Here is a 12,693-nt window from a genome sequence, read left to right on the forward strand (position 1 = left end):
TCCCTCTGTTTGTAATGAAAATCCAGCGGATCACAGGCAGATGAATTAAAAACTTTCCTTTATTTTCATCGCTTTAAAATGGATAGACAGCATCCACAAGGCACAGTTCATCCAACGCGTTTCGACATAACGCAGTGTCGTAAGTTTTTATTCATGGATATCCATGAATCCAATCCAAGTTTTTAATTCATCTGCCTGTGATCCGCTGGATTATTGTTACTTTGTATCTGCTATTATCCCCTTGTGCCTGGGATTTCCGTGCAGGATAAGCTGGTCTACTCCTCAGACTTACACTCCAGAGCGGTGAGCTGGAACATGTTTCTTTTTGCATCCTCTGTTTGTAATGACTCGTTTTTCCCTTCTTGTACAGAATTACTGAAATAATTTAATGTTTTGATGATATTCTAATTTATTGAGATGCACCTGTTTACACAGATTTATAAAAAAAAATCTTCATGAGAGGGTTTCATTAACAAATTTAAATTGAAAGGATTAGACTATAAAAGATGTGATTATTCATACAGATAACTTTATTTACCATTCTCTGGAAGTAAAATGGTCCCTCTGATGACTGATAAAGAACATTTCAACCAACCGTAAGTTGTGATATTGTCAGATCTGATCAAGGAGGTCATCATATTCATACACATCAGCACATTTTCATGAATCTACATTTCAGCTTTAGAGAAATACATTATTTAGAGGAAGGGTTTATTGGGAAGAGATGGACAAAGCATGGAAAATGCAGATGGAAGTACAAAGATGTTCCGATCTAATCATGATTTAGCATTTGGTAAAAGAAAAAGGCAAAACCAGTCATGACAGTAAGGAGAGAACTCGACTAAGCTGCTCCACGTGTGAAAAAACGATCCGAAATTGGTGATACTGTGGTCATGAATGACCTTCCAAGTAGCTCAGCACTTATGGCTCAAAAGACCACCAGTCCGCTGTAAGACAAAAAAAATTATGTTAAATACTATTGGTTCTACCTCAAATGTAACAGAAAGTTTTGGGAGGTGTTCAGGAAACCGTATGTGAAATGTTGCCATTTTTTATACGTTGGATGTCTTTTGTGGCCTTGGATAACATAGCCCCTATTCCAGAAAAGTTGGGACGCTGTGTAAATTGTAAAGAACACATGAAGGCAATTATTTGGAAACATTTTATTCACAACAGAAGACAGAATCCAGATCAGAATGTAAAAGTCAGCCCTTTTCCATTTCACTTAAAAAAAATAATTTGCATCAAAATTGATGGCAGCAATACATTTCAAATAAATTGGGACAGTGTTAATAAAGGGGTGGTAAAGAAAGTGGTAGCAATGATGAACAGCTGGAGGGTCAATTTTCAACTTAGTCACATGACTATGTATGAAAAGAACATATTAAAGAGGTGCAGAGTCTCTCATAAGAAAAGTTGGTCAGAAGGTCACCAATCTGTGAACGACAGCATCGAAAAATTGTGGATAATTTAAAAAAATGTTTCCTAATTACAAAATTGCACAGACTTTAAATATCTCACAATCTACAGTGCAAAGTATTATCAAAACAATCAGAGATTCTGGAGAAATCCCCATGTAAAAGGGACAAGGCCAGTGGTCAATATTGGACGCTCATGATCTGTGGTCCTTCAGGCAATGCCGCAGTGAAGAGAGACATTATTTGTGGTGCAAATCGCTGCTTGGCTCAGGAATACCTCCGTAAATCATTGTATGTGAACACAGTTCTTTGTGCAATATACAAATGGAAGCTAAAGCTCTATCATGCAAAGCAGAAGCCATATCCAGAAACTGTCATCTTCTCTAGGCCAAAGCTCCTTTATAAATGATTGAAGCTAAATAGAAAACTGATCTGTATTCAGATTAATAAAAAATGTAAATTATTTATAAAAACCACAGATGCCATGTACCGCGGACACAAAAGGAGAGGGATCTTCCAGCTTGTTATCAGTGCACAGTTAAAAAGCCTGCATCTCTGATGGGATAAGGATGCATTATGACCTATGGCAGCTTACACCTTTTGAAAGGCACCATCAATAGAGGTTGTAAAACAACAAAAGCTCCCATCCCAACAATGTCTGTTTCAGGGAAGACCTTGCATATTTCAGCAAGAAAATGGTAAACCACATACTGCATCCATCACAACAACAGCTTCACAGCCAAGAGTTTGTGTGATGACCAGGCCACCTCCAGTCCAGACCTTTCATCAACAGAAAATATTTGAAATTCCAAAATCCAGCAAAGACGATCCAGGACTGTTTAGCAGCTAGAATCCTACATCAGACAAGAATGACACAATATTCCTATCCCAAAACTCCAGAAATTGGTCTCCTCACTTTCCAGATGTTTACAGGCTTGTAAAAAGAAGTGTGGAGGCTACGTAAAGGTAAATATGGCTCTGTCCCTCTTTGTTTTACATGTGTTGCTGCCATCAATTTATAAGTAAGTTCATATTTTTAAATTAAATTCTAATCTGTATTCTATATTCTGTTGTGCATAACACATGGCTACATGAGATTTCCAATGCCTTGCATTCTTGTTTTCTTTACCTTTTACACAGCATCTCAACTTTTTGCTAATAAGGTCATATAACAACTCCATCAGCACTAGGTTCTATAATACTGGAAGCTTTAGAAAAAAACATGATCTGGGCACATACTACAGCTCCAATGATTGGTCTTGCTGGCCAGGAATCAGAAGATGCTCATTGTAGCCGTTTTTCATTCTGACTTTTAGAAGAAGATCCTGTATCTGGTAACCTCTTTTTATTAACATTGTTTTTCTGAATAAGACAAATCTCTTTAAAGTAAATCATCATCCTTAAACAACATTTTTGTTTCAGGTATAAAGGAGAAAGCTATTCTCCTTGTGGAGACTGACACATCATTCCAGCATGCCAGTGGTGAGGAGACTTTAAGCCACAATGCTCCTCTGGGAAATATGATGAGGGACAACCATCCCAAAACACCATGTCTTAAAATAGAGGTTCTGATCTGGTATAATTCCTCAGTCATATGACAAGGCTTGTTAAAGGGTCACTTTTGACTTTTAGGATTGCTACCTCCAATAAGTGGCACTAGTGTTGGTCTACTTCCTCACTGAAGAAACAATTTGTATGTTTCAGGTAAGAGACATGGTTATTTTGTTCATGTAGTTTTTAAAGGGAACCTGTCATCAGAAATTTTGCTTTAAACCTAAAAGTTTCCCCCTCTGCAGCTCATGGGCTGCATTCTAGCAAGGTTCCTGTACTTTTTGTGCCCCCTTTGAACCCAAATTAAACACTTTATAAAGTTGTACCTTTTTGTTTGCAATTCTTGTAAATTCTCCATGGGGGCGTGCTCACTTGCATCCATTGCTGTCCCTCATGCAGATTGACGCAGTCCCCCATTGCTCCATTTCATATCCCAGGACGCCGCCCACTGCGCCCGAGGTCCCGTGCACGCGAGGACCGCTGGTGACGTGGTCGCAGGCACGAGAATATGGGCAGCGCTGTGATTGCATCGCAAGTGCCCGTCCATAATCACGTGACCGCGATCTCCATTCTGCCTCCAGTGTTCTGCGCTAGCGTTGGAAGATTACTGACGTCACATCCTTCCCATCCTGCCCTGCAGCAGGAAATAGATGGGAGGAGCGGAGCAGCACAGAACAGGATACGAGGAGACGAGGAGAGGATCTGAGCGACGTACACAGTAAAAAAACATGTAAGATCAAACAAAGACACACATTGTCTTCTGAAAAGTGAAAAGCACTAAACGTTTTTTTGGGGGGGGGTTTGTAACCTGTGCTGTGCTGCTCCGCTCCTCCCATCTATTTCCTGCTGCAGGGCAGGATGGGAAGGAGGTGACGTCGGTCATCTTCCAGCGCTTGCGCAGAACACTGGAGGCAGAGAGGAGATCGCGGTCACGTGATTATGGGCGGGCACTTGCGATGCAATCACAGTGCCGCCCATATTCTCGTGCTTGCGACCACGTCACCAGCGGTCCTCGCGTGCACGGGACCTCGGGCGCAGTGGGTGGCGTCCTGGGATATGAAATGGAGCAATGGGGGACGGCGTCAATCTGCAGGAGGGACAGCAACGGATGCAAGAGAGCCTACCCCCATGGAGAATTTACAAGAATTGCAGGCAAAAATATACAACTTTATAAAGTGTTTAATTTGGTTTCAAAGGGGGCACAAAAAGTACAGGAACCTTGCTAGAATGCAGCCCACGAGCTGCAGAGGGGGAAACTTTTAGGTTTAAAGCAAAATTTCTGATGACAGGTTCCCTTTAAACTTAGGTTAGTCTCTAGTTGTCATTGCAAAATTGTGGGACTACAGATACATTGATAGAGTAAAATATATCTTTGTACTGTGTTAGCCAGTAGATTAAAAAAAAAATGTGAGAGTCCTCACTGTTTGACACCTTTTAATGGCTAACTGAAAATATTCTAATAAATAGCAAGCTTTCCAGACTACTCAGGTCTCTGGTATAACACAAAATCTAAAGAGTCACATACGTATACACAACAGGACATAGAATAGAGCAGGAAATAAGACACGTGATGTGATGTGAAGTTTTTTTACATCAATTAAGGAATATGCCACTCAGACCATCACAACTCTGGACCAGACCTCAATCAGCGGACAATAAGACTATGAACTGCTCCAATATTTACTGCCACAATTGTTTCTCTCTTCCCATGTGGATAGTTCTGCTTCATGTCACATCTTATTTACCGCACTATTCTTGTGTCCTGTTGTGTATAGGTGATGTTCATTAAAAAAGTAACAGAGCTGGTGAGAAAGGTATTGACTTTTCAACTGCTATTAGAAATCCAACTTCATGGTCTTTACCTGGGAAAAGCATGGTCTTCAACTGTTCTGGACCTTCAAGACAATCAATGATGGCTCTCTGAAACTTTTTGCTCTGTGCAGATTGCAGATGGCTGCAAAAGGGAAGAAAACATGGTTTGATGCGAATAATGACCCCCGTTACATAACTAATCTTCTCCGCATTGAGTGCTATAATGGTAAATACATCACTAAATATAATAGAGCAGCAGAACAATAGTGTGAAGGCTACATCTATCTACTCTTTATATCAAAGTTATAACACTTTCCTTGGATTGTGTGGTTAAGACAATTTGTTCAATTACCTCTTAGGATTTGTTGAGTTAAATGTGTGTCCTTCACATCAATACCTTTCTCTTTTAGGGATGAAAACCACATCAAGCATGGCTTTCATCTCTGGAGGACTCATGGTACTGGATTAACTTGAATGGACGCCCACTGATTTCATTGCATACTATGTAATACTTTATTTTCCTGAATGAACAATGAGCACCTATGTGCTAGAACACAAATAAGTTGTCATCAAAATGCATTGGTCATAATGGGATCCACGGTGAGCAAAGAGTTTGTCTATATTAGTGATTCTCAAATTCTGTGGTTCCCCCTGGTTGTTGGTGAGACAGAGCTAGGAGGACAGGATTCACAAAAGTAGCTGTAAATGGCGGTCTTTTCTCCGGCTGCAGCATTGTCTGGTTTAGCAAAAATATTGACTCACTTTCTATGATTTAATATTTAATGTTATATAAAATTCAGGAGACAAATATAAAGTAATTGTGGAATATTATATACATAAGTTTCAATCTGTACTTCGAAGACCCCAATACACATTTGATAGTTGTCTATCTCTCCTAATTACTCCATACACAGGAATGCTTAGCTTGGACAAGTTCTCCTATGTTCTCTATGATCGAGCCTCTGCCAGACCATCAGTCATCCAGCACTCCGATACACACTAGACTGTTGGCCCGACCTGTTGATTCTAGTGGGTTCAGCCAACATTAGACTAATGTGTATTAGAACCTAAATTATATTGTATTGGAGGGTCTTGAGGACATACTACTAGGTTAAGTGACATTAAAAATGTAATGTAATGTATTGCATATGTCTAACGTTGAGTGCGGACAGGAACTGACTGAAAGAATGACCCTCTATACAGTGCTGGGATGAATAGCTAGTCTCTTTCTACTTCTTCATTTTGTTTCTTTTTTCTGTATTGTCCTTTCTTTTTTGTTTTTTCACTTTGCACTTGAGCAAAGTTTTGTAGACCCGCAACACACATCCGTTTTTTTTTGTACATGTGCAGTACGTATTTGCACGTACCGGAGACACGTACACACGGAGACCCATGTTATTCAATGGTAGATGGCACACACACATAAAATCACACGGAACGTGTGTCCGTGTGATAAGTACGTGTGTGAGCTTTTCTGCATGGACGACATGTCAGTTTTTGGCCGGCAGCACGCAGGCACGGACCCGCTAAAGTCTATGGGTCCATGCCTGCACGGACCGCACATGGAGTATGTCCATGTTCAGCACGTTTCGTGCGTGTGCGTTTTTACACTAGCAATCTTATTTTTATTTTTTTTTAAATTAAATTCAGTATACTTACCTTTTTTTCTGCTGTTCTCAGTCATACTTACATTGGCGCTCAGTTTTTTTCTTACCCCAGCTCATACCGCTCCCCGATCACCAGCGCGGCGAGGAACAGCTGTGCAGAGAATACGCGCAACAATTACTTTGAATATGCCGGCTGCTCATTAATAAATCTCGTATTCCCTGCTTTCCCCACCCACAGACGCCTGTGATTGGTTGCAGTCAGACATGCCTCCCACGCTGAGTGACAGCTGTCTCACTGCACCCAATCACAGCAGCCGGTGGGCGCGTCTATACTGTGCAGTAAAATAAATAAATAATTTTAAAAAACGGCATGCGGTCCCCCCCCCAATTTTAATACCAGCTAGATAAAGCCATACGGCTGAAGGCTGGTATTCTCAGGATGGGTAGCCCCACGTTATGGGGAGCCCCCCAGCCTAACAATATCAGTCAGCAGCCGCCCAGAATTGTCTCATACATTATATGTGACAGTTCTGGGACTGTACCCGGCTCTTCCCGATTTGCCCTGGTACATTGGCATTCGGGGTAATAAGGAGCTTTTGGCAGCCCATAGCTGCCAATAAGTCCTAGATTAATCATGTCAGGCGTCTCCCCGAGATACCTTCCATGATTAATCTGTAAATTATAGTAAATAAACACACACACCCGAACAATCCTTTATTAGAAAAAAAACCACTAACAAATTGCCTTGTTCACCAATTTTATAAGCCCGAAAAAGCCCTCCATGTCTGGCGTAATCCAGGATGGTCCAGCGTCGCTTCCAGCTCTGCTGCATGAAGGTGACCGGAGCTGCAGAAGACACCGCCACTCCTGTCAGCTCCACGCAGCTAATGAAGGGAATAGCGCGATCAGCTGAGCTGTCACTGAGGTTACTCGCAGCCAACACTGAATACAACTGCACTGGTGATCAGGGAGCGGTAAGTATGAGAGAGGGCTGCTCACTTCAGTCACACGGAGGATTAGCGGTCACTGGTGAATCCTTCACAGGTGACCGCTAATCAGTACGTGGCACACAGACAGAGCCGCGGCATGACAATGAAGTCGGGTGAAGTTCACCCAAGTTCATTCTCATCGCGCAACTCTGTCTGCTGTCAGCCGACATGTATCAACGACATTGTGCAACACACAAACGGACATTCCACACGGACATTCCACGTACACATACACGGGCATTTTACACACAAACACGGACATTTTACACGTACACACGGCTCGCATACGCCATCACACGGATGCCATACGTACCGGAGAAACGCCCCAAAAAAACGGAACACGGACCCGAAAAACGGACTGTGTCACACGGACGTTTTTTATGCGGAAGTGTGTTTTAGGCCGTAAGAATATAATAGTGTGAATGGCACCCTATGCAGACATGGGTGCATTTGAAATACTAGTCAGCCACGCCACGGATGTTTGGTGGGTTAGCAAATGGTTGTTCATTAGTATTTTGCTTCAGTGTTGCCCCTGCCTGTATCATCATGGCGGCCTGCTGCTTCCTGTTGTGCATTTGTATCTAGTATTAGTAAGATTGGTTGCCTTTTTATCTGTGATTTTCTTTTATTTTTTTTTAGAAAAAATTACATAGGTCTACAAGAAAATATTTTTTGTAATCATCGCAAGTGACTTTGTATTTTTCTGAATCATCTTTTTGTCCTCATTTGAAAAATGTATATAGTTTTTCTGTAGCACGTATAGTTTCCATGGAGCAGCATCATTATTATAAGGCATAGGATCCCACGTCACTTCTTACCCATGTTTCCCTGGAGCAGGAAATAGATGGGAGGAACGGAGCACACCACCGATCAACAGGGTTCATCTGGCCAGCGCTTGCGCATAACGGTGGAGGCAGAGGGGAAAGCACGGGCATGAGATTATGGGCGGGTACTCGCTGATGACAATCACAGCGTCGCCCATAATCTCATGCCTGCGCAATCACGTCACCAGCGGTCACACTGTGCACAGTGCACAGTACCGCGAGAGTGGCACGGCACATGCGCGAGACCTCGGGAGCACTGGGCGGCGTCCTCAGTATGGAAATGAGCGATGGAGGACGGCGTAAAGCGGCAGGAGGGAGAATAACAGATGCAAGAGAGCCCGCCCCCGTGTCCAGAAAAAAATATTTGCATACAAAAAGTAAGACTTTATAAACTATTTATTTAGTTCTCAAAGGGGGCAGAATAGCAACAGGAACCTTGCTAGAATGCAGCCCAGGAGCAGCAGAGGGGGAATCTTTTAGGTTTATTACGAAATTTCTGGTGACAGGTTCCTTTTAAGAAAACCGTAATCTACATACCAGAAAAAATGCTTCACCTTACAAAACAGTTTTTTATTTAACCAAAATAATTTCACATGCAAAATAGAAACCAAAATATGAGCATAAATGAAAAGTGCTGACATTAGACTGTCGTTGATACAATTTTTCAGGGTTGTCCCTACATAACTACAACAGTTATCTGCCATCATTGAGTCATTCCAAAAACCCTGGTAGCGGTGTTCCATTACTGTAATGTCCTGGTGAAACCGCTCACCTTGCTCATCGCTTACATCCCCAAGATTTTGAGGGAAGAAATCTAAATGTGAATGCAAAAAGCATTTTCAGAGACATGCGACATCCAAGACTCAGCTATGCATTTAGCAGTTCCTCAACACCTTCAACATATTCTGGAGATTTATTTTTTCCTAAGAAGTTTTCACAGATACAGAGCTTTTCCAAGATCTCAAATCCTTATCATTTAGAGTTCCTTCAAACAAATCATCCCTCATAAGCTAAAACGCTTCCTTCAGCTTTGCTGGTGAAATGCTAGAGAATTTCTGTGAAATGTACTGGAACCCTTGTGAATTTTGGCTTTCACGAAGTTTTTAATCAATCCCAACTTTAGGCCTAAGCCACACAGCATGAAAATCGGAGTGGAGTGCGATAAAAAATCAAATTCCACTCGGACCAATATTAGCCTGTGTGTCAGCGCACATGAGCAATTATTTTCTCAGCCCTAATCGGACCGAGAAAACAATCGCAGCATGCTGCGGGTGCAATGCAATGCAAGACTCTTTCTCTCGCACCCATTCAAGTGTATGGGGCGAGAGAAAAATCACACTGCACTCGCGGTACACTCGTGTACCGCGAGTGCAGTGCGAGAATGGCAATAGCCGACTACGGAGGAGAGAAGGAGAGAAATCCCTCTCGCCCCTGCTCAGAGCCGACCCACCCCTCCTCAGAGCCCGCCCCCCGCAGCTGAGGTCCGCTCACATGATCAGACTTCAGTCGCAGGGATACTCGCATGACACTCGGCTCTGCTGTACTGCCAGCGTGAGCCGAGTGTCATGCGAGGGGATCACAGTAATCCCCGTGTGGCCCCAGCCTTATATGTAGTGGAGGAAGAAAGATTTTTGTTGGAGCAACTAAAGGATTATGCTGAACATTGTCTCAAAATAGAGCATAGATGTTTCTCTGTACCCAATCACAATAAACATAATGCTCTACTGTATTTCTACTGTCCCATAAACACAAGAAGCAACAATATTTTGTGAAAACTTTTTGAATTCCCATTAGCAGACCAATCACTTTCAAATCTCCACAGATATTCCACTGATGCTTATATTGTATAGCATCCAAAACAACTGACAGATTTTCATAACTTTCCTTTAGATGACATGAGTAAGCAATAGGGATTGATGGTTTCAAATTTCCATTGTGAAGCAACACTGCTTTCAAACTTCTCTGGGATGAGACAATAGGCAATCGCCAATCTGCAACAAAATACTCTTGATTCACTTTTTCAAAGAGGCCATTCACATTCTTACAGTACACCATTGGTCCATCAGCTGTGAAAAATTGTGTTAAAGTGTTACTTCTGTTTCAGTAATAATACACTTTTACATCATCATGAAGAAGATTCTTCTGTTTCAACCTAGATGTAAGAAGCTCAACTTTATCTTTTTGACAATGAAAGACCTCTGATGAGATCATTTAATTCATGTTGAGTAAAGCATTCTGGCTGCTCCATCGGGTACATACTCATCTTGACTTGAGGTCTCCATGTCTTCACCAGTAGCTTTAGCTCCATAGTCTTCATATTCTCCTTCATTTTCATCCAATCCAGAAAACGATGGTAGAGGAACTGGCAAGATACCATCATGTGAAACTGGCCTAATCGCAGATTCAAGTTCAAGGTAATTAATCTTATGTTTGTTCTTTGTAGAAAAGCCCTTCAGTTTGACAAAACAAAAGTAGCAGTCATCACTATGATTTTTGGGTTCTCTCCAAATCATGGGTACAGCAAATTGCATAGCCACTTTCCTCATATTCAACCAGTCACAAATACCATTTGAGCAACTTGAGCATATCACATGAGGGGCCCAACATACACTGAAAATGCAGAAATAACAAAAATACTTCTATCTCAGAAACTTTATGTGATAGAGCAAAACTAAGCATGTTTTTGGAATCAGCACATCAAACTCCATAAAACAAATATACTACCTTTGCTGATGATTTTTTTTGTTTTGACCTGTGTTATTAGCAGAAAGACTCAAAAAACTACAATTAGAAGATGAAAAATTGTAACGGCATGTATTCGTGAAACTGAAGTAATATGGCCTCATTTTAACGTCTGAACTGCTGCCACAAGATCAAGGGTTATATAGCGACCTAAGTTAATGTTAGTAATGCTCAGGGTTTGTTTTCTAAATGGGCTCAAACGTGTATAAAATAACAAAAGAATGAATCCCCCGCATATTCCAACGCTTACCAGGTCCCTGCTGAACTCTGTTTCCTGATCATGTCTCTGAACAAACCAAGCATGAATAGCTGCAGTACCAATGCCAGATTAAAGTGCCACACATCAGAATAATTTACAAGGCCAAAAAAAAGATTAAAGAGTGCATGTGATATAAGCACAACATGAATACAAGAGCAATACACAAGCTAAAAAAACATGCGAAAAATACATTTTATTCCAAAGCACAATTAGGACCAAACACATAAAAATGATTAAAGAGCAAACAGATTAACAAATATCCAAGGTACTACACCCTGATAAAGCGCCCAAAATGTGCCCTTTATCAATATACAGCCTGAGGATCGTACATAGTAAAATAGCACCAATAAAAGGCTGCAAAATGGATAAAAAAAAAAAGAGCACACAAAAAGACGTAACAAAGAACAAGCATGCAAAGTAGAATACAATTGTCACGCACAGAGTATGAGAAGTCTGTATGCACCACGTGACATACGTGTTCAAACTGACGGGCATCTCACGCACTATAAAAACACCACAAACAAGGGGAGACACTGGGGAAACTTTAACAACAGTGGGCCCTACAGCTAGCGAGAGGGGTGAGGGGACACCTCCTGAACTCACCTCAAGCTGTTACCTGAGCTCCCTAGCATGCCTATACAGGGTGTTTCAACCCGTTGTCAAGCCGGATACCTAATCCCTCACAAGCCCTGCAAACACCACTGGCTAGTGAGATGGCCGGTAGGAGACGCTAGTTCCCCTGCTGCACTAATAAGTATGGAGAGAAAAGTAAAGACTGACAGGGGGATAAACAGAAGGCTAGAAACACCAAAATCCATGGCTGCAGACAGACTCCAAAGTAGAAGTAGGATGGGCACAGGACAATTCCCCAACAGCTCCTTCCACCAGATGGCCAGAATAGAATGAATTCTATCAACAACAAAGACTGGTGGGAAAAGCCCACTATTTAAACCTAAAGGGGCATGGGCTCTAAGCAGCTACAACTGACCTCCACTACTAAGAGCTGCTGGCAACAAAACTGACATTAACTCATGGGACACCAAAAGAAATAAAACTTTGTTTAAATGAGGAGTCAAGATGGAAAAGAGAGGCTCCAGTCCAAAACCTATTACTAGTCTCTAAACAGCAAGGAGACGACCGTGATAACAATGTGGAGTGCAATACAACCAATATGATGGATCTCCAAACAAAGAGAGGAAAAGCATCGTCCTCCTCTTCCGCCTGGAGAGCTTTCATCTCGGTTGTATTGAACCACTCAATGTACATTTGGTTTGGTATTTCTCAGGAACTACTTCTTTGGTCACTTTGGGCCTGTGTGCTCTTTTAATTGTGTTACTTACTGGTCATGCATTCAAATTATGCTTATATCACATGCCCTCTTTTTTGGGGGTTTAGGTCCCACCTTACCACTAGGAAGAGCTGCAAATGACCGCTCATCTATTTACTGGCTGAGGAGGGACACTACTCTCTGAATGATTGGCTGAGTAGCCA

General features: G+C 41.8%; 1 protein-coding gene across 2 annotated transcripts in view; it reads right to left on the bottom strand.

The window, feature by feature from the left end:
- Nucleotides 1–509: 509 nt before the first annotated feature.
- The window catches only part of NECAB3 (N-terminal EF-hand calcium binding protein 3), a 160,906-nt gene continuing 148,722 nt past the window's right edge, over nucleotides 510–12,693 (bottom strand). For both annotated transcript variants that reach the window (XM_075349931.1, XM_075349932.1), the window contains exons 12-13: nucleotides 4,832–4,923; nucleotides 510–947 (exon numbers count right to left, since the gene is read on the bottom strand). In XM_075349931.1, the coding sequence (XP_075206046.1) occupies nucleotides 922–947; nucleotides 4,832–4,923 (118 nt within the window). In that variant the 3' untranslated portion in view covers nucleotides 510–921. The remainder of the gene's footprint in view (nucleotides 948–4,831; nucleotides 4,924–12,693) is intronic.

The sequence above is a fragment of the Anomaloglossus baeobatrachus genome, chromosome 5 (genome assembly GCF_048569485.1).
Source record: "Anomaloglossus baeobatrachus isolate aAnoBae1 chromosome 5, aAnoBae1.hap1, whole genome shotgun sequence".
Lineage (NCBI taxonomy): Eukaryota > Metazoa > Chordata > Amphibia > Anura > Aromobatidae > Anomaloglossus > Anomaloglossus baeobatrachus.